This window comes from Ambystoma mexicanum, chromosome 5p, assembly GCF_040938575.1.
Source record: "Ambystoma mexicanum isolate Mex_15411 chromosome 5p, UKY_AmexF1_1, whole genome shotgun sequence".
Lineage (NCBI taxonomy): Eukaryota > Metazoa > Chordata > Amphibia > Caudata > Ambystomatidae > Ambystoma > Ambystoma mexicanum.
In genome coordinates this window covers 189,080,962-189,104,819 of record NC_090930.1, presented here as the reverse complement: position 1 = coordinate 189,104,819, position 23,858 = coordinate 189,080,962, and the positions used below count along the sequence as shown (strand labels likewise).

At 42.1% G+C, this 23,858-nt stretch overlaps 1 protein-coding gene across 11 annotated transcripts in view; it reads right to left on the bottom strand.

Annotated features, from left to right (window-relative positions):
* The window catches only part of DCX (doublecortin), a 419,812-nt gene that overhangs the window by 330,880 nt on the left and 65,074 nt on the right, over positions 1–23,858 (bottom strand). For all 11 annotated transcript variants that reach the window (XM_069612602.1, XM_069612600.1, XM_069612606.1 and 8 more), the window contains exon 3: positions 9,831–10,171. In XM_069612602.1, coding sequence (XP_069468703.1) covers positions 9,831–10,171 — 341 coding nt within the window. The remainder of the gene's footprint in view (positions 1–9,830; positions 10,172–23,858) is intronic.

Sequence of the window (23,858 nt, the reverse complement as noted above, 5' to 3'; positions counted from 1 at the left end):
CCCGTAAAAAGCATCCCTCAATGACACTCTCCCCTCAAAAACACTATTTAAGCCTATGCCTACAGATCTCACTGGCTTCAACTTCTCTAAAGTTACGATTCTTGAAGTAGAAAAAATTATCTTATCTCTTAAAGCCTCCAACTGTCAGGGAGACCTGTGCCCGGCACAGCTTATCAAGGATGCTGCCCGTGACCTCTCCCCCTTCATCACAAAACTAATTAATGCCTCCTTCACCACTGGCTCTAACCCACTAATCTGAAACAATCCTGGGTACTTCCTCTACTAAAAAAAACCACACTCGTCCCCTTTGTACTAAAAATCCTGGAATAGGTTGCCTATGTACAAATTAAGAAGTACCTGGAAGAACTAGGTTCCAGACAATCAGGGTTCCGCCCTCAACACAGGACTGAAACTGCTCTCATAGACTTGAAAGCTCAGATCGATACACTTAGAGACAACGGCCAAGTTGCCCTACTCCTCCTCCTAGATCTGTCTGCAGCTTTCGACCTGGTCGATCACTCTGTCCTCTGCACACATCTCCACACATCAGCTCATTTCTCCACTGAGGCCATCACCTGGATTATCTCTTTTCTCAACGGTAGAACCATGAGGGTCTTCTCACCTCTGCGGTGGCAGACCCTATACCAATCACATGTGGCATCCCACAGGGTTCCTGTGTCTCTCCCACATTGTACAACATATTTACAAAGCCCCTTTTCGATGATTTGGATCATCTCGGTATCACCTACATTAACTATGCAGATGATACCCAAATCCTCCTTCCGCTTTCTGGAGATTATGGAAAGGATTTGGCCTTGCTAAACAGAGTGTACATCATCATCCAGGAATGGTTGGCCACACATGGACTATGCCTGAATGATGATAAAACTGAACTCATCACCCTAGGCACCACGGCCAGTTTAAAGATACTTGGCCCTGCTTACAACTCGTCAACTCCTTCATGATCGATGGTAACAACATCAGGGTTGGACAAGAGGTCAAAACTTTGGGTTTTTACTTGGATTCTAATTTCTCCTTCAGAAGACAGGTGAGCTCCCTGGCGTCCTCCACAGCCTATACTTGCAAATTAATCCACACAGCTAAACCATTTCTGTCCAACATTAGTTGCCTTACCCTCGCTAGAGCCCTTACACTGTCCTGCCTGGACTATTGTAACGCCCTCTACCTAGGATCCTCCAAGGCTACCACCAGCAAACTACAAACCCTTCAGAACAATGATCTCAGAGCGGCTTTGGGCCTTTCCAGAAGAGAGCATATCTCTGGATCTAACCTACAGAATAACTGGCTCTCCATCAACAACAAAATTCTCTTAAAAACTGCATCGCTCACACACAAATCCCTCAATAACGCTGCCCCTACCTACCTGATCAATAGATTCCATAGACAGTCCTCCCTGGGACCCACCAGAACTGCTAACAAAGACTGTCTCTCTGTCCCCAACTTTAAACGCGCCACCATAGGTGGCAACAGCTTCCTAGTGAAAGCAGCCAAACTGTGAAATTCCCTGCCGCCTAATCTCAGAGTGGACTTGCCCTACCAGAACTTCCGATCCAAGGTTGTCTCATGGCTGAAAACGTAGGACGCCAAAGACACTATCTCCACTGCCAGGCCCATTTTCATGCTACCCGCACAAAATGTAACCACATGTGCCACTTGTTTATATGTATATAATATAGATACGCCAAAGACACTACCTCCACTGCCAGGCCCATTTTCATGCTACCCGCACACAATGTAACCACGTGTGCCCACTTGTTTATATGTATATAATATCTCTGTACTTCACTGTTGAAATGTATATAATATTGGTGTAGCCTATTGTCACTATGTACACTCTATCACCTGTAACCAAGCTTCGCAAATTCTTGTAAAGGCTGCACCCTCATACCCCTGGGTATGCTCGCTCATTATAAATAATAAAACAAACAAACAAACAAACATGTATTTGCACTGCAATTCAATTAAAACTCTCCTGCACCGTAATCTACCTATGCTTTCTGGACACAGGCATACACAGCAACAACCCATTTGTGCAATGCTTGGCATCAATATTGAACTATTTTTTAACCAACTCCATTGTTCTGACAAGGGCCATTTGGTGGTGGACATCAGAGGGTATTGAGTACAGTGACCACAGTGATATTGAAGGAGAGGTTGGCCTAATTTTAGTGAAATGGTCAATGTGCTTTCCCATAAAAGACTGCCATGCTCAGTATCTGGCCATCTTTCCTTAGATTAGGTAACCTGTATACTTAGCAATAGCGTCCTGTGTTACAGACCCATTATCCCCTTGCACGTGTCCTGCTAATAGTTGGTGATGGCATATTTTCCATTTTGTCTGGCCAATCACCCCATGTGCTACAACTAAAAGGTGCATATTCTACAATGGCTAGATAATTGACAGGAGAGTTGCAGGAAGTTGTCCTGATGCTGAGAGTATGTGCAGTATGTGGGGTTTTGCATATTGTGTGTGTAGTAAATACAGCTCCCCTGGTGGTTGCCTGAAAGAATTTTGGCTCTCCGTCAATTGAGCAGTGAAAGAGTTCCAGTTAACGTCCTGGTGTGGCAATCCCCTCCAGGACTTGGATTTCACATCTGTGCTATGAACATAACTGGAAAGCTAATTGACTGGTGGTGTAGCTAAACTTTTGGTTGAAAGGCAGGCCCTGGAGCAAGGGGTTTTATCATTGGTGGGTGGTTATGGACAGGCTTATATATATCTCTATCTGTGATTTGACAAAGTAAATGGCACTTGTTTGAAGGGGCAGTGATTATACTCAACAATATATGCGATAGCTCAGATTCAAGTCCCCTCTGAGAGGACTGAATATGCCAAGGAAGCACAGAATAAAGTTTCCCAGAATGGAAATGCACCATTATTTGAGGGTCCCACAGGTAAATTGTGAGGTGCTTGCGTACTCCTGGATAGAGCTGGGCGAGCCCGCTGGGGCTCGGCCAACCCGAGTCCCACCCAGGGCTCTGGCCTGACCCTGCTCTCAGGTCACTGCCTGCACAAAGTAGGGGCCGGCCACAAGCCCCACTGGGTGCCTGAAGAGTGGCTTATTGCTATTAGTACCCCGCCCTATACAACCAGGGTACTAATAGTGTACTTTTAAAGTTGCGAGACACCTGCCATCTCTAGCAACTGAAAAAAGATAAAAATGAAAAGATGTCCAACACGGAAAGAGGGTAAGGGACTATACATAGTTCCTACTACCCTTCAATGGCAGTCGTTGAAAAATGAAAAAAGTAAACAAAGAGGATGGCCGCCATGGAACAGAGATAAGAGATTAGACATAGTCCCTTCTCCCTTTCCAAGGTGGGAATTAAAAATGAAAGAAAAAAATGGCCACCAGGGAACAGGGAGAAGGGACTACACGTAATACCTTCTCCCTTTCCATGGCAGCCAGTAGGAGAAAGGGATGGAATATCGAGGGACACAACAGCAGATAAGGCATTGTCAGGCTAGTAAAGACCCGGCGAGGGCCAATCAGATTGATTGTTACAATCTGATTGTCCCACGCCGGGTAGTAATATGAAAAAAAAAAATCAGTTAGAAAAGAAATGAAGATTAGAAAGTAAATATTTAGTTATAGACACAGCAATGGTACTACTCATTTACAGAACATTTAATTATAAGATTGGACATTTCCAGTATTGTGTGTATAGCGTGGAGCATGTAAAATGAATTGCTATGGGGTGCATGCTTGATCCAGTTTCTTAAAGTATGTGTTGTTTGGTCCAAATCGCCCAGCATTTATCATGCGATGGCTGTTCAAATCTGCACTTTTTCTCTAAGCGAAAATTCATGTGACTAGACTGAAAACAGCATTTTAATGTTTTTTCACTACTTTTCATTTTCTAATGAGAAGTCACTATTTTCTAGTGACTATATCTCACAGCTACTACCACCAACACTTTTGCTAATTACTTTCACCCAGAATACTTTTATTGGATTCAGCAATTATAGTTTTTGACTGCATATATTACAGTAATTGTAAATTGAATGCTGTATATGTATGTGTATTCAGGGAAAACACTTTAGTTGCAGCGACGTTAAGGTGAGCAATAAATTGTAGCAAAACCTTTGAAATTCGGGGAAAATACTTTAGTTGTCGGGGCGTTAAGGTGAACAATCCATTGTAACAGAACCTTTGAAATTCAGGGAAAAAACTTTAGTTGCAGGGACGTTAAGGTGAGAATTTAACACAACAAAACCCGTGAAGTTCAGCAGACAATTCAGGCAAAGCCACCTTAGCTTGCTGCCCCCTGTTGCACAGCATTTGACCACAATGATGACATCAGAGCTTATATCACTGATGGCATCACTGGTGACATCACTAATAAGATCATAAGTGACATCACTGATGCCATCATGGGCGACATCACTAATAATATCCTGTATGACATCACTGATTACATCACCTATGGCATCCAACATATGACATTAGACATAATATCATATATGACTTAGCCAATGACAGCTTTGATTATATAAATTCAATTTTGAAATTGTAGGACAACTTAATTGCACATGAAATACACGGGTGTTGGAGGGGGAAACAATCTTACCCATCACGTTCTACTAATTTTGATAAAAGACCATGGCTCGCTGGCCATGAGCTTCCTCCATGGCCAGTGGCCATGGATGAAGACTGAAGTGCATATGCTCTTCATTGTAAATAACCATGACCCACTGGCCATGGCTAGTGACAACATCATTCAGCCATGGCTGCATACCTTTCCATCAATTATGGTAAAATACTGTGGACCACTGGCCATGTCCAATAGCTGTGGCCGCTATCTGATTTAGTAGTAAGTAATAATGTCCCATTGGCCATGGCCTTTGGCTACAGTCCGCCCTCTTTGTACCTATTAGGGTGAAAAAACGTGGCTCACTCACCATGACCTTCGACTATGTCCCCGCCACTTTGCAATGATTCAGGTAAAAGACTGCTTGCAATAGCCGTACACCGTGGCCACTTGCTACTTCAAACCTATAAGAGTTAAACACCATCACTCACTGGCCAGTGTTTCCCCTTTTTTTGCCCCCTACCCACATTTCACTCTTAGAAGATTTTCCCCAGAGAAATTCCTGGGGAATTTTCCTGGGCAACTTTAATCATGACAACTACTATACTTCTCTTACCACGAGAACGGTACCAGCAGAACCATCTTAACAAGGTAGGATGAAATTGCCTCCAAATGTAAATGTCTTCCAGGTCCCCCCAACTCTACATTTGCACCGCTCCTCCTTTTTTGCTGTCCCCACCTTCCTACTAAATTCAAAGTGCCCCCTGACCCTCTTCCGTCATCTAATATAACTTTTTCCCAATTTATTCCTGGGACGCTCTTCAATTGCAGCTTGAATCTCGCAATTCATCTGCAGTAGTCAAAAAATATCTGATTGAAAAAGGCCCCTCTAGACTTCCCCAAAATGGCAAACTAATGACTTGGTCTCCCCTCATACTCCACACCAGAAATGTTGCTAAGTCTGGATAAGATCAGGGGCTAAGCTCATGTCCGGACTGGCGGGATTTGGGGCTAGCTAGCCTTTTGATTGTAGTCCCTGAGCTTCTATCCGGGGCTACAACCAAAAGACCCAGGGCTTTAGCCCCCCAGGTCCCCCTTAGCAACGCATCTGCTGCACATATATTCCCGGATGTCAAAACAACCTTTTCAGTTGCCCAAATATCATTATTTTGGAACTCCCACGTGATTAACGCAAGAAGGCTTCACATCCAGCCAACAAATAAAACTGCGTTATGTTGTGGAAAAGCCTGAGTGCTGCAGAGCACTGTGGCGGCAGATATGCAATTATGCTGGCCCAGTGGCCACTTCCTTGCTCCTCCTGCATCAAATCAAAAAAGAATGAGGACGGATTTGCCCCACAACACTAAAAGGCACATCTGCACTTCCGTCCTGTGGTGTTTACTTTGTGTGTGTCTACACTATGCTGAATGGGCTAAGTACAAAAACTGTTTTTTTTTTCAATTGTAAGGGCCTGATTCACAGAGCATTTCTCAATGCGATTGCGCCACTTCTGTGAATCGGGCCCTTAATATCGTTTGAAATGGACAAATTTACCCCAAATTTCACAGTTCGGGGGCCCGTCCCAGGCAATTCCTTTGGCAACATTTAAGCCAGATACGTCAAACGAGTCAAATGTTATTTGCAATAGAAGGTTTGCAAAAGTCAACTGAGTTTATTTACATTGAAACGTTCTGGAGATTTCAGTTTCCATTTTGTAATTTGCAGACTAAACACAGTGACCCATGTGACTGGGTCTTTCCAAAGCTGTAAAATGTGCAGTGCTAGCAAGCCTGGGGCTGATGCATCCCATTAGACGCAGCTCCGGCAGAGAGACGCCGGAACTTCTACCCAGCATGAAGAGGTGTCGACTCTTCTTTCTAATCCTCAATGAAGGGGTCTCAAGGATGCCAGAATTTCATTCTGGGTTCCCAGTGTTTGCATTCTAATGCAAGCCTTGGAGACACTTCATTTACATGTAATCCTTCAGCCTGCCAGCGGCTGATAAGGCACCTGATATGTTTAAATTCAAGGCAGGGGAATTTACATATTTCCAGCTTTTATTTCTGTTCTGTCAGTGCTCTTCAGGTTTAACATCGTTGGTACAGTCTTTACTTAACACTTCAATTAAGGATTCAGGAAAGATGAATATGACAGTGGTATATGGCAAATGTAAATACTGAATCATTGCAAATAACATATATATATATATATATATATATATTTAATGAGCAACTGTGTATCCATTTGGTATATATAACATCACTGGTAAGTTATATGTGATTTTACCGACCACAATTACAGAGTGGTATATTTTAACACGGTCAAAACACTAATTTCTTTTTTCTTTAATTTGGGGGTTCCCCCAGCCCCCGTGATTTTCTACTCTTAAAACGATACACCAACCCCATCCTGACTCATTGTAAACCATTACCCCACTACCCTTTATATATTTATTGAATTGTTTTGGTGTTTTTCAGTGTTATTCCCTGCTCTGTTATGTACCACTCTGTAATGTTCACGATAAAATGACTGGGTAACAACTGGTATAGATTCTCCATTGTCTAAAGCCTGAAAAGTTCATATTGTTTGTTACCTATATCACGTGTGTGTGTGTGTGTGTGCATGCTTTTGTGCATATGTGCATCTATGGATGCATTTGTGTGTACATTTGCGTGTGCTTGCGTGCTTGCGTGTGCATGTGCCATGTGTATGTGCCAGGCGTGCATGCATTTGTGTGTGCATTTTAATGTGCCAGCATGTGTGTGCATGTATGATTCAGTATAGATAGGCTGTAGCTTATTTATTTATTTATTTATTTGATTGGCTTTTATAAGGCACAGAGCATGTCTTAGAACCTCGAAGGCAAAAGGAAGGGACAAGGGAGATTGATCGTTCACAGGCTTTGGAAGCATTCAGATTGGTTAAGTGGTAAGTAAGGGGTGCAGGCAGAAGAGCATAGTACATTGGGCAAGTGCATAATGAATGACATTCAGGCGTGTCTGAATCAGAGAAAAGGTTCATGAAGCTCAACACTCCATATGCACATGGATGCTTAGAATGCTGTACATGTGGGAGTGGAAGGGGGGGTGGTCCAGCTGCAACCTAAACTCTGTCTCTCGATTTATTTTCCCTACGGGGGATAACAAGAAGGGTTTTACTGCCTGGGGATTGTACGTGCCTGAGAGGAGGGCAATTATTTTCCTTCTGCTTGAGATAAAGTGGTCCATTGTTCCAATACACTCTGTGGAAAAGGCAGGCATGTCTGAAGTCAATGCTCAATCCAGTAGTACTCCAGTGTAGGGAGAGGTGTGCCGGCCTGGCTTGGTTCCCAGGTTTAAGTTTCAGGAGGAGTCTGGCTGCTTTGTTCTGAATAGCCTGTGCATGTTTGGTGAGGTTATTGGGTAGACCAACCGGAGACTGTTACAATAGTCTATCCTTGAGGGTACCAGCGCATAGGTCAGTTCGACTCTATATAACTATATATTTTGTAAAAAATACACAAGAATGATCCTTGTGGTTTGAAAAAGGCTTCTGAATTGTCACTGTGTTCTTTTCTGGGGTTATGTTCGGGCCCACCCTGACCAATTGTGTTTATATATATTTTGGATTACCTGATACGGTCAGGGAAAAGCCAGGTCACTGTGTTCCTATCCTCTGTTTTGCAGAAAGCCCACCATAAATTAAATGCTTCTGATATTGTCAATGTTGCTAGGGTACAACCAGCTTGACAGTCATCTATTTGGATAGCACGAAGAGTGAAAGAATCACAGTGAGAAGGCACAACTTCCACCACACAATGCAGCATTGGTCAAGTCCTTCCTAAATTAAGAGGGGTGGTGGCCCGGAAACCACCTCTTTACAATGTGAGAAATATAAATCACCAACACATACACCTTAGAAAGCCTATCTTAATACTCCTCCCATCCAGCAATGGACACATCTAGCAAACACACCAGCTGTATGTGCAAACAAAGGCACTGTATGCTGATTGAAAGAGACCGCTAAACATCCCTCCCATGTCATTTTGAATAAGTAATAATCACATTCTTTCTTCTCAGCAGACCCTGCTGTTTGTACCTTTACGGGTCTGCATTTAACATTAGTCACTAATGTTAATTGTCTGTGCAACTACCTAATCCCCACATCCCATCCTGTAGATCTCATCCCTTGATGCCCACACCTTGGCTTGACATGCCATTAAGCCCTTAAATATAGAGTTATGGTCACAACCCCTGGCTTCACTCTACCTTTATCACTTCCTTAGCATGTTTCAGTCCTCTCCAACACAAATTGTTGCAATTAATTGACTGTTCTAAATCACTTCACCCAATTGCAATTGTTTAATCGCTTCTCTTCCTCATGTTTCTAGCAATATTTTCACTCCAGGTTTGTTCCCCTGCATTTTCCTATGGCTTGCTTGTAACTGTTCAGTGCATTGGGCCTGTCTGCAGCTATTGACTATGTTCAAATTTTAAAATAAATGGATAAAGAGCCAAATGCTTCATACATAATATACCCAATATACATGTTGATCTCCACCAGCCCACTATGCCCACTTCATAGTTTCAGGAAAGTAATACAATCCTTTTTCTATCATGAAATTTAGGTTTGCACTCCTCCTCCCCCACACAAGCAGTAGAATGTGTCCCCCAAATGTTTGTGTTTTTGTTCTGAGTATTATAAGCGTTGTGGCAAAGCGCAACATATTATACCACATCAGACTACAATGGAATGTAAAATACAGGAATGTTGAAGCACCCCAACATAGGAACAGCTAATCCTGTAGAACAGCCAATGTACATCAGATTATAATCTGTCATACTAGTGGCTACATTGAGAGTACCAGGGATAAGGAGGTGGTGATGATGATATAGAAATATCTTTTTATTATTCAATTGGTTTTTTATAATGTGCTTAAAACCTGAGTTCGGTTTCTAAGACCGGGTTTTGAACCGCTGTTGCTATGCATGGTCTTGCTTCCAAGGCCAGCACGTCGCCGCTGTGCTATCCTCCGTTCAAAATTTTCTAACAAAAATGTGTATGGTGTGTTCACCTATTTGCCTACATTTGGAACCAAAATAAACAAGTTTGACAGATACATATTTAAAAACAAATGCTTACATGTAGTGCAGAATCCTTTATAGTTAGTCAAGTCAATACTATATTGCAATTCTGTAGGTAACAATAATTGAAAAGCAAACTCATTACACATGATCAGTTAACCATAGAATGTTTATACTCATTTACGCATGCGCGTAGTAAAGAGTTACTCATACCTGCTTCCCATCGAGAGTGTACAGCTTCTTCACAATCCCAGTCTCCAGCTTGATAGCTTCGGTGATATCAGTGAGGACTTGCTCAAACGAATGTGCCGTCTTCTTGTTCAGAAGCACACGTACAGCTTTTCGTGGTTTGACCCCACTGCGGATGATGGTCACCAGTTTGGGACGGACAAACTCCTTGCTCTCACGGCCCTGGCCACTGTTGCTAGTGCCGAGGGATTGGGGGGCTTTGAGGTTGGCAGATGTCTTAACGTTGACGGACCAGTTGGGGTTGACATTCTTAGTGTATTCCACTTTCTTGAAAAAGTTGTCAGATGAACAAACATAGCTTTCCCCTGTAAATAAATAAGTTAAGCAGGCAATCAAACATTGAGTAATTAATCTAACTGTGTACATTTCTAAACAGAATTTGTTCGGATCAATAGAGAAAGAAATTTAACAATATACTTCAATAACAGTCTTTATATAGATCCTTCAGCAGGGAAGGTTCACCAAAGCCCTGTCAGTCCATATCGTTTAACAGACTTCCACAGAGGACAGTATTGATATGATATAGAATGATTGAAGTGAGGTTTTCTAAAGCTGAAAAAAAACTTGATTACAAAGAAATTGCATAGTTTGATGGTAAAATGCATAAACAACCAAATCTGCTTACACATTTTTTTAGTAGGGCGTTGGTGTTTTGTGGGTGGGATTTCCCCCATGCCCTTCAAATTATTAATTTCTAAACAACTGCACATATCCAGAGATGCAGAACAACATGCTTTGATTTCATCCTGTTGGCACATCTGACTATAAGTGCTGTGCTGTATCGCACTGAAATGTCAATAAATGTTTGACGTTTGGCCGCATCATCGCTCTGTGAGCAGGTTGGGGTAAGAGGCAGGGGGTACACGTGTCTCCCCCTGGCTCTGTTTTCGTCTAGTTGCAACTGCATATGACAATGGGGAACACCATGCATGCCTCACATAAAGCAAGTACCCAACCACAAACACACCTAAACACAAAACGTTCGGGATCAATTGGAAGCGCTCCGCTAGAAGCCAGACCATTACGAGGCCGGAGACTAAACTGGAATTCAAAGAGAAAACCAGGAAGCAAGTCTTCTCTTGCTACATCCAAGCCTTCTGGAACCCCATCCCGGTCACAATCAGACTGCTCCAATGCTTCTGCAGATCCGGAAGGAACTCTTCAGGGAATAGCTAGGGGTCATTTTGCACGTACTACTCCTGAGTATATTCCAACCACAATAACCTGGAACTCCCCTTCCTCCGAGCTCTCATAGGGCAGCTCACCATTGCTTCTTTCTGTCTAGGTTTGACCGTATATAGCCAAATACAAGTCCAAAGTGCAATTGACCCATACTCTCCAGGCAATAACATATTATGGGCAGTATCATAAGAATAATTTCTGTTGGCTCTATGCTTTTGGCTGGCAATGAACTTGAGGGGGTGCAAAGTTTGCGCCACATGACTCGAAAGGATCAATCCCCGGGTCTGCGCATGTAAACCTCTGGGGATTAAGCACACTACAAATAACACTTCTCTTAATTTACAAATATTTACTTGCCGATATTGTATTACAATGGAGATACCCAAGCCTCCATGTACCCCATCAGTGGGGTAGGGGGCCATAGGTGGCAGAGGAGCAGCACGGGCCAAACTGTGGCCTCAGCATGTCCCCCAGAGCACGTGCCAAACTTCCCCTCCCTTCCCATCTGTCTCTCTCAGCCCCTCTTTCATTCTCAAAGAAAGAAGGACCTCAAAGGGAGGAAGGACAGAAAGGAAGATAAAGGGTGATAAAAAGAAAGGAAGGAACAAGAAAGAGTAATGCAAAGAGGGGAAGAGAAATGGGCACGGACAATAAGGAAAATAAGAGGAGACTGGCACCGACTCAAGACCCTGCGCTAGGTTCATGGTGTGACCTCTGTGTACACATTAAACAAATGACCCTGTTTCGAGTGTAATAAACCATTCCCAAGGCCTCTTGATAACGCTGCTGTTAACATGTGCAGAATAAGTCTATATGTGTATGGATAAGGAGTGCAGATAAGCACTGTTTAAAATGGTGCACCACCTAAAAGTCTGCATGGGGAACATTTGATGTGATTCGTAATGGTGCTAATCCATAGAACAGGTATATGCTAAATATCACGGTTGCCTGCGCAGTTCATGCGGGGCAGTTCATGCGGGGAAGCCCCTGCACGTACAACAGTTTCATTGAGACCAGAGGATGCCATGAGCTACTATTTATTTACTTATTTATTTATGCCAGTTTTTTCCACGATTCTTAGTATCCAGGAATGGTGGCCATTTCAAACAAACTGTGTGTCTGGGAGGCGATTAGCTCTCCTGCTGATTAGTTGCTGTGATTATCCGATCAGCTGATGGGATATTTCATCTGGGGTTTCAAGTAGAGCAACAAGCCAAGTATTCTCTCGTCGGTGGGATTTGCTTCCTCAGTCATGCATGACAGGGACTTCTCCAGTCTATCCTTTGGTGAAATCTGTGCTTCGGTTCTCCTATCTAAAAAAACTAGGCGCACTCAGCTGTAGGACAGCTGGGAGTTGAAGCAAGAACTAGGCAATCTGGGACATTGGCTCCATGGTGTGTGAGCGCAGGCACGGTTTTCCGAATGTGGCTTTCCCAGGCCTTCCTTTCACGCTCCAAACATGCACCATGGAGGCCCCTTCACAGCCCCCTACATGCTGAGGACACCCATGGGCCACACTGACAGCCCTCTGTATTTGTAGTAGACAGAGCCACAGCCCCTGAACCACAATGGTGCCATCCTGAATGGTTAGGGCCAAGGTATAACCACAAAGCCTGACCTGCCAAGCCATCCGCCAGCTCTCTGTGCAGGGTACCTCCCCAGAACCTCCATCGAGCCCTGTGAGTGAAATTAAACCTCATCCTCGTCATCCCCCACCCGCTTCCTCCTTACCTGCATGCCATCAGTGCACCAATCTCCTCCAATAACCAATAAACGTGTGCTTATGAATATACTATAATAGAAAGGTCGCCATTGGGCAAAGGCAGTCTATTGGGGAACGGGCTCAGCCAACCTGGACCATTCCAGGACATCGACTAAATCCATCATGCATTACCACTGGCTCCGCTCCGGCTCAGGTACTCTAATCTCTATGAGGGAGGGGGAAGGGGAATATAAGGTTCCATGTAATTTCGCCAGCCCCCTTTTTTCAGACGGGTGTTTTGCTGTGTGAGTTTTGACGTAGAATGTCATAGAAATTTTGTTTACAGTAGTTTTGAGGGTGGGGGTTCCTTCCAAACCCTCCTTGATTTAATTATTTTTTATATGTCCCTTCCCCCAACCCTTTATTTAACCTTCCCCAACCTCCCACCCCAAAAAAATGTTGATGGTAATTTTCGGTAAAACCCCAGCGGCAAAACACCCATCCAAAAAACTGGTGTCGGCCAAAGGACGTCATACCAAATATAAATACCCGTACTCAACCCATAGGCACTGATGGATCATATGCATCATTACTGAGGTGAAATGATAGAAATCATTGTGATGAGAATAATACGTAGCTTTATATGGACCATTGGCTGCCCAATCACAATGATGTTTGCGTGGAAACCACAGAAGAAGGATTGCAGCTTATCCACCAGCCTACTATTGGCTTGGTCGGGGTTCAAGTTTGCAAAGAATGATTCTGGTCCATATGAGGTAAGGGAAGTCATACTTTGGCTCATGTTGAATGAAATTCGTCATTAGTAGTTCTTGTTTTCAAGTGACTCTTGGTGCAGTTAAAGATCTCAACACATCAGGAAACCACATAGGGAGTTAGGTTTTGCCATAGTCCATAGTCTCGCACCGAGTCTCTGAACCTTCATGGGTTGTCTCGTTAAATCCCCTTCCCTCTTAATCTACATCTGATCAAAAAGCCACTACTGACACGTGACTGGTGTGGAGAAAGTGACATAGATGACAGCGCAATAACATTGCTTATTCATGAGACATCTTGGTGGAATCCCACTCTCGAGTCACTGTCTCCCCTCAGATAGCAATTAGCACATGATGTGCAGAACCTTCTGTACCTGCTTGTAACAGCCTAGACAAAAAGGATTTCTGGTACAGTTCTAAGAGGGTCCAGAAGGGTTGTCACCCCCTCCACATTTATAAAATAACCAAGGAAAGAATTTGGGAAAGTAATGGATGAAAACCTCTTAAGAACCTCTGCTGAAAACAATTTTCCTCAGCTGATCACCTCGAGTAGCTGGAGGAAAAGAGGTTAAATTGGCCTGACAATATGTTCATTAAACATTTTGTTACATTGCTTTGTGAATTTTCTACGTGAATTGTGCTGAGCATGTGAGATTTCTGTATCACATGAACAGGGAAGGGGTGTTATATTATTTTACGTGAGTCACAGTACAGATTCCATCCATAACAATGATTTGGGTAAATACTGTATAGGTGCCATTTGAGCCAAAAGCTGCTTTCAATATTTTGAATATGACTAGAAAGTGGAGTGTCAAAGTGAGCGAGCGAGTGAGTGGGAGTGAATGAGTGTGATCATAGTGCGAGTATATTGAGTATTTAAGGAAGTCTTTATGCCTTCCACTGCACAATTCCAATGTTTGTCATTTGTTTCTCTCAGTTTCAAAATATTAGGCTTTCAAAGGGCGGGCTGCTCTATCAGAGGTCTGCGATTTCCAGATGTTTTGGGACTAAAACTTCCTTCAGCTATAGCCAGCATAGTCAACCGTGAGGGAACGTGGAATCATAGTCAAAATCATCAGGAGAGCCGCAGAATATAGGCCCCTGCTCTGGTAGCACTAGAGTACTTTGGCAGAGGTCTACTCTAGTTTGTACATGTACATCCTATTATTCTAATGTCCAAACCCCTGAGGTGAGGTGCAGGTGCATCTATCTGACTTATGACATAAAGTGACCGATATCGTCCTCCGCAGCAGACTGTAATACTGTATTATTTTCCATGACTATACTTAAATAGACCATAAGTGAATAATCAAAAGTTCCCCGCAAATATATATGTGTTATAAAGTATATGCTTATTTACCATGCTATCAGGTAATATTATCCCCACCAATAATATTGGCATATATATGGTTGTGGGGTAAGGCCATAGGCAATATTATTAGTGGGGATCATTTATGGGGTTAATGGGACCAGGGGTTGCAGGGGTTTCCCCGCTCCATTAAAAAAATTATAGGGGCTGCAGGGTTGTCACCTGCTGGTTCCATGGCTTAATATATCGGCAAAAATATGGCGGTATTCTCGTATGATGATATTTTTGCAGGGATATTAACACATCGAACCTTTAACATGTGTTTCTATTAGTACCTCCTAGGTATGTTTTTATACTGATGGCCCGCCTTAACTTTGTAATGGTAAATGGTCTCCTTTTAGTATAATGAGACTAGTTCACCCAGGTCATATTGCTGATGTGATTTTACTTAGTGAAACTGACACCATATTCCAACTGGGAAGAGAATAAGCAACACAGGATGATCCGGGAAATTGGTCATGACAACAGAACAATCCATATAAGCATAATATGAGACACACAACCTCCAGTAAGGTGATCAATAAAACTCTGGTTTTGATCTAGCTATTGCGATTCACCTGATGGAGGCATCACTGATTTCCTAGTGGTGACCTCTTCCCATGTGGCTAGGGGGCAGCAGCTGCTACCTGATCTTGACCCTGGGGTTGACTGTATGAGGAAGGATCATACGGGGGGAGACGACCTCCGGGAAGATGTCATTGCTTCATTGGGGGAAACATGGTATCCCCCATTTTCTTATGAAAAGAACCCTCCTATAGCTAATAACCTCACAGATTATTGTTATACGCCGACTCGTTTTCCATTGCAGAAAAGGGTGATCACTCTTTCACATTCCACTTACCATTTTTCCAAGAATCATTTTCCATTTAAGACTACTGAAAATGTCCTTTCAAGACATTCAAACAAATTCCAGACCCCAGACTTCATGTCCCTGAATGGCCAACGTACTGGAAAGAAGAAGGGGTATGCCAAAAGCAACAGAATGAATCACCAACAAATGAGAGACAGAGAACATTTATTTGGTATTAGAAGGGGAAGCACATTGTAAATAAAGCCCCTAGAAGAAGATGAATGCAAAATGTGTGAAGAAAGGAAAACCCAAGACCGGAATATGTATCCAAAAGATGTATTTGCAAATAAAGTGAGTGTGCAACTATGGGAAAGGGCAGGAAGCCCATGTGAACCTAAGCAGTCCTGGCAGGAGAGTACACCAGCAACCATCACAAGAGTATGAACCTAGAAAGTCCTGGCTGGGGAATATACCAGGAAATTAGAATTGTGTTGTTTAATAAGAGTAAAGAACTCTGTTGTTTTGTAAAAGAGGTCCTGAGAAGGAGCATCAGGACGAGGAAAGGATTGCATGTACCAGATGTTCATGAGAGATTCAATTACAAAGCCATGACAAGGTTCTTATGTCAACATTGTTGTGGACCAAGAAAGGCATAAGGAACTGTTGAATGTGAACTTCAGATATATGTTGTTGTGAACCAAGAAAGGCACAATGAACTGTTGGATGTGAACTTCAAATATAATGTTGTGAGCCAAAAAAGGCACAAGGAACTGTTGAAAGTGAATCTTCAGAGGATCAAGGAGAATCCAGGGGAAGGGAGCCCTCCTCTGGATCAAGGATCCATTCCCTTGCAGAACTTGTATGTCGAAAGACAGTTTTTCTTCTTTTTGTGAACACTTTTCCAAACCTCCCAGGGTTAAAGGCATTTTCCCAACCCCTTTTTCTTTTCAGCAAAAATATTTAACCAAACACCTGGCTAACTTGTGTCCAAGTTTAATTCCTGACTCCTCACAGTATTGTAACTAGTTTAATTAATATTGCATTTACTGATATCATTTTTATTGTTGTTAATATTATTATTATTTATTACTTTATTTATATATTATTTTATCAATGTACCCTACCTGAAGGGGTCAAAGGCGATGGTACAAAATGGCATAAAAAATCAAATCAAGACAACACATACAAAATAAAAAATGTAAGACCTAATGTCCATGAAAAGGAATTTCCAAAGGGCCACAGAAGCAGCACAGAGGGCCTGGTAAGAGAATGGGGTTAATCTACATTTAGTAATTTACTGTCTGTAGATAACCTTGGTGTGAGTGATACTAGAACCATCAGTGATCTGAAGGTTCTCTGCCAGGGAGACCAGATGTGCCAGAAGAAGGCAAGCTTCAATTGGATACAAAAAATAAAAGGGAGCCACCATTCCAGAGCTGAAGGAATAGGGGTGCTGTGATCAAACCTCTATTGTGGGGTTCAAATACAGGCCACAGCAAAAATGGAAATTGCATTTGGCTACGTTGGGCTGTGGGATGTTTTTACCCATGCATCCAAGCCCTACCTCAAAACTATGCAGTACTGACATGGAAAACATGATGGCCAGAGCTTCCCAGAAAATGCACAGGGAAATGCATGAAGAATAGGCTGCCACTCATTTTTGCCGATGTTATGGGCACAGAAGGGCACTGCCTAAAACCACCATTGGACTACCCACACAGTAGTCTGAAACCATTGGGAATGGCAATGCTGATTGCCAAAAGCAACCTAGAATTGTGGGGAATTCATTTTCTTAAATCCCAAAAATGGGTGCATTACCAGTACTCACCACTATCCGAAAGCCGGCGTTTTAAAACAACACCAGACTTTTTTTTTGTGTAAAACTGAATAAATGAACCCAAAGCAGGCCGAAGAAAGACTTACTGAGAGGTGGATACAATGTAAAGTTATATTCTGAAGTGACTTGAAGGTTTATAACAAGACTGGCTAAGCTGTGGATTTCAGCAGTTTAAGTAAATTTGGACTGAAAGACACTAAAAATCTAAATGTTTAAAAGAAATGAGTGACCTACTTTTGAGTGTCACATAGGTTGCAATTGTTTAAATGTCATAGTTTTAAACTTAGAATCAGCATTTTAGCTCCATATGTAAAAAAAATGGTTAGTTTTATTTGAATGCAGAAAACTGGGTAACTAAAAGTGACATTAGCTGGGGCCTGGCTTAAGGAACTGAATTCTGCCCACCAGCTACCCCCGACAGGAGTTGAGACTTGCACAACAGCTGTGTTCCCAGGCCTAGCTGCCTTTTGCTGCTCCCACCAAAAGGGATATGACACTTCTCTGATTGAATTACCAGGGCTCTGCAGGAAATTGAACAAAGCCCTGTCCTGACTCAGGCAAATGTTTTATTATGGGGGCCGTAAAAGTGGCTTCCTCCTGGAAGGAAAGGGGAGGAGCACTGCCTGTGAGAGCAAGCTGGCTTGGCAGAACTGGAAAAACCAGAAATTCAACCTTGTGCTGGGGGGAAACCACACCCCTGTAGCCAGAATATGGTTTTAGAAAAAGATGAATAACTCATAGTACGGACTTGTCATAATTATTTAAATGATACCATAATTCTTGTGATTTTTCTGCCCACATTTTAAGAGGTTTTTAGAACCGATGGCATGATCTGGGGGCAAACTAGCAGTTAAGAGGGTATTACTTAAAATGTATGCATGTTAAAAATCTGACACTTCATCACTTAATGTCCATACTCCTTGCGCACATGTGTGTAAATTTGGGTTAATGTCTGATATTGCGAAAGCAGTTAAAAAGTGAAATATGTTGCCATTTCTCAATGCAAGCTCCCAGGAAGAGCAGATTTGGACAGGGTATACCTCCTGTGATATGTGATGGGTGCATGTAATTTTAAACAAATGTGTACCTGTGCAAATATGTCTTTTGGGTCAAAATATAGATTGTGTGTAATTTGACAGGGGTGGGTTCTCTGTACCATAAACAGACCTCATCATGATGACACTTCATTTCATTCCCCCAATCAAGGGGAAGAGGATGAAGTGGCCAATGACAAGTGGAGAGGGGTAGGGCCTAGGAAGCTAGCCTCTCCACCCATTTTCAAAACACATAAAAGCAGACAGTCAGGACAGATAGGGACATTCAATTCCATCTGCTGCGGGACGCTCTGCCGGGAAAATCCATACAACATCAACCTCCAGAGAGCCAACATAGAGACTTCAATCTATCCACCTTCAGAGACCAAGACTTTACTTCAGAATTTGTAGCAGAGAGGTCAACTACAAGCTAAATCCCTCTTTAGCAGGCCTCAAATCATTGCCACTATTCACAGCCAGGCGAGTTGTTTGAATTCTTTGCAAGAACTCTTGCCATTTGCCAGAGAGCAGTGTTGTATCCAGAGAGAGACCAGCTGAACCGGAGACCGCTGTATCCGGACCCACAGACCTGATCAGAACCAAAGACCCAGACCAGACCAGCAGAGTAGAGCTGACCCAGACGCTGTGCACAGAGACCGTCCGTGGCGAGTGAAGAAAACCTGACCAGATCCGTGGCGAGGCCCATTCTATTTCTAAATATATTGTGAGTACCTAGCAGAACTGTGCAGAACCAATCTCTTAGTTAAAATAATATAATTCAATCTATTTTAATCTAACCAGAACTGTCTCCTAACTGTCACCTGTCATTTTTAGCTGCACGCTGTAACCTGTCGTTTTAAACTTTAAAATTTCAAATCTGAAAAACAACCTTTACCATATCGCTCATATCTCTGTGACCGTTTGTCTTAGAGACTTGCAGCAACTTTCCTCTGAAAGCTGGGAATCTTGGCTTTTCAACGAACCTGGAACCGCATTCCTGTTCCCTATACTTTTGCGGCAATCGCGGAAAACGCACTCGCGAATTTTACCGCAATTTGCAAATTTCTCCACGTGTGAAAACAGCAGCTTCCTTGCTTTCCTTGCTAAAAATTCGTTTGCCTCTTAAGAACCATCCCTGAATCATTGCTAGAGTGAGCCTGGACTAATATTAACTAGATACCACTCACCCTGAACCTCTAGAGGGAATTAAAAGCATTTTAGCATATTTTTCACTTCATTGCCAGCACATATAAAAGCATTTTGGGCCTGTGTTTCAAACTTCTGTAGTCTAAGCTTGCTGGGGTGAACTGAATTACATTTGATTGCATTTCTGAGAACTGTGTGCTTTCCTTCCGTTTCCTTGCATTGCATAAAGGGGGGAGGGGATTGCCAGAGAAAAGTGATTACATTGTTTTGTTGAAATCATATTGAGTATTTTCTGTATTGCATTTCATTCAACATTACATCCATCTGAACTTATATAAAGCATTCTCTACCACCTTATTCTTCTATTCTTATTCACAAGTGTGCTAGTGCCAGACTATCCATTATTGATTACTGCTCAGATTCAGTGTGATATTCAATTATTAATTTATAATAAAGTGTGATATATATATATATATATATATTGTTTAAATTCTCAAATAAACCTTTTAACTTGCAAAACAGAATTACTTCTTGGCTCAGTGGGGTCAGGGGGATTCCAAGAGAGGGGTGTTATATAGGGGTAGTCATCCAGAACGCATGAACTGGACGTAAAGATATATCAATAAGGGTTTCCATTCAGTATCCCAGACTAGGCATTGACTTAGCTGTAGTGTTGAATTGAATCCTCTTACAGGGCCTAAAAATGCAGAAATACTGTATTGGAAACATGAAAACACAATTTTGACTGGCAGACTGAAAGGCCAGAAATTAATTTTTAAACTGCAAAACAGGAAAACGCTGTTCATTTTAATAAAATAGAGAGACCATGTAAAATGTGTGCATTCTGCAGATTGAAACCAGGAATATGGAAAATGAAACGACACCCCAGAAGTACAATTAAAGATTTATATTAAGGACATGGATGGCTTGTCACAACTGGTTTGAAAGAAAGTGTGAGAAGGAAGACTAAAATTAAGTGTTTAAAATGTGTGTGAATGACAAAGAATTCAAATCAGGGTCCTTCCTTTCAATATTGTATAAAAAATAAAAAAGACACAATTCACGAAGATAGAGCATTTGCATCTGGCAATGAAGGGAACTGTTTACCGTGAAAGTCCAGTGCCTGTGCTGGTTTGATATTAAGTATAATTTAAGATGAACCTTGATGGCATGGCAGAGGAGAAATCTGCATATGATTTGAGGTGAAGTATTAAAAGGCCTCCTGTGTAAAATAAATTGTAACATGCAAAATTGTGAGTTTCTCTTCAGGACAATTGTCATCAGTTTCTGTTCAGGAGAAATGGCTTTGTTTTCTATTCAGGAGAAATAGCTTCAGTTTCTGTTCTGAACACTCCAACAGTGACCTTCCCCTATCTTCTATCTAAAATTGATGTCTAACATCTTTTGAAGCCACAGCATTGACCAAGAAGGAATTTATGGTGGGTTGGTGTGTGCTCTCAAAGATAAGCAACAAATGATCCATTAGCTCTGGGAGAAAGAATGCTAATGGATTAATTGCAGGCAAGACCAATGATGAAAGCGTATGTCCAGATCTCATGTTGAGTGGGGAAACGAAACCTAATGTGCAATAGAAGTCTAAATCAACATATATGTTTAGAGATTGCCATTAGTTTAGAAGGACAATCATATTTTATTAATTTTCCCATAAGTCACACAATAATGGTTCAGTTATCATTAAAAAGCTGATGAACAGGTCTATATGTTGATGAAACTCTCATAAACAAGAATTACAAACTGAAATGTGGTTATGACTTCCGATAAAATGTCATGAAGCAGAGATTTTGGGTGATGATAGCTTATTAAATTATATTATTTGTATAGAAAGTTCTGGGTTGATAACTGTTATAAGTCTTCAATAAATAAAGAAAAACCCTTGTTTGAACCTGTAACTCTGTGCCTTCATGGGACTCGTTTCATTAGTTCCCATATGGGCAGATGGTTTCAGTCATGTATATATATTTTTATGCTTAACTGTAAATTAAAAATGTTTGCCACTTTAGAGGTTTAAAGTGCAAAATTGAAATGAGTAAACATGTAAATTCAGGTAGGTGGCCTTATCCCTCACATAATGCTGGCTTGGCAACTGCCTGGGCCATTCAAAGAAAGGATGCTCTGCCTTGAGTAAAGGGACGGAAAATAGTTGTCCAATCCCTATCAAGAGTCAATAAGATGGCATCTCAAAATGTAAACATTTTTGTGATGTGGTTTAGGTGATGTAGGGAGATGCACAATGGAAATTGGGTAGAAAGCCTGAAATGGTGTGGTTTCAAACTGCCGATATGATTGCTGGAGGAAATCGGGAGAGGGGACAGAGGCTGGTATCTTTGACCAAGCAGAGGCAAAATAGAGGGATTGACCCTGGAGCCATGACTGATGTTGGATTCTGATAGTCCCTGTCCTGTACCTAAAAGAGAGCCTGAGCCTTGATGTCCTTTTTCCTGAGCGCAAACACAGAAATATTTATGTAAGTAAATGTGACAACCAAATCAAGTCTGGTGGGGATCAGTTTGATTGAATAGTTTTCCCATTATTATTAATTGGGTGGGTACACAAAGTAGATCTTTAATATTAGTACTAAACAATAATAGAATTAATTCCCACATAGCCAAATTACAAAGGGTGATTTTGTTGAAATTAACAACATTTCTTCCAGTGTATATTGGGCCTCATTACACGGACGGCGGTAACCATGGCGCTATTAGCGCCATGGTTGCCGCCGGTATTTTACCGAGTCCGCCTTGGTGAATGGGGGAGTTACCGCCCCATTCCAAGGTTGGCAGGGCGGTAATTCCCCATTCACCAAGGCCCTTCCCCATTCCCATGTGAGCCCCCATATTAGCGGTACCGTTATTTGCCCTGAAGTCCCTCAGCGGGTCCCTTCCTTAATGTTTGGTCTGGCCACACGTTAAGGACGGGACCCACTGAGGGACCTCGTAGTATGGCGCTACGGGATTACCGGCGCCGGTGCCCTTACCGGTGCCGGTAATCCCTTAGCACCATCCTTGTGATGAGGCCCATAGCCTGTAAAGAAATTGGGTACTCCGATTTATGTTTGCCCACCTCAATATTCCCTAAAGGGAGGGGTGCATTAAAAACGAAATTCCCTGCTGCTTCCCATTCCCTATGAACCCTGCCTTAAAGCAGACGGGTTCCAAATGATCAACTGAATACTAGGTTTTTCTGTGCTGGTACAAAACCGGGTCTTCCAAAGTTAAACAGTGTGGCGTCAATGATTTAAAAGCATACCTTCAACTGAAAGGGAGAAAGTGACTTCTGAAAGAAGGGAAATTTTGCCTTGCATAGTGGCGAAAGAAAAAGGGTTTCAAATATAAATAAAAAGTGTTTGTTCTGAAAGGTTTGTTGTGCTATAAGACTGCCAGCATTGCTAAGAGTGCAGTACCAGTCAACATTCTTTCTACATGTGATTAAGTTAAACAAAACTACTAGCATTTCCAAATGTGCAGGGCGATTAAAAAGACAGAGCACTGCATGTGTGAAATTGATTTTATCAATAGAAAAGGATTGCATATTATTTAAATTAAACGTCATATAAAGTAGAGTGTAAAGCTTATGATCTTGTCATGTTTCAAGGTGTTACATGCTATTATAAATGAACCCCCAGACAACGTGTTTTGACTATACATGTTGTGGTGATAAAGAGTTTGTGATCTGCGTTATCCTGAACCAACTAGTGTTTTCAATTTGTGTAAAAAGTGACTAATAGGAAATAAAAGACTTGGGTCACGAGTGAAGAGGCATGATTTGTGATTTTGTACAAATATACATTTTCCTATTCATTAATAAATATACATTATTTCTGCACAGCAGCCTGCTTCTTGGCCTATCTGTGGAACAGGGGCGAGGGACCTATGTGTTACCATATGAATCACAGACAAGACTAGATTGAAGCAAAAAGGAATATTGGTGTGCCACTGTGCAACCTAGAAATAACCAAAGCATGGACAACAGAGTAAATGTCAGAAATGGGGAAAGAGGGGTTCCATGTGGCAAATTTAGAATGGTTCATATTCATATGTGTCAGCTAATTTAGACACATGGGTAGTTAACTGAGAGGTTCCTTCGTGAATGAAGGGCAGGGACGTCACCTCATGGGCAAGGGAAAATTCCAAGTGAGGAT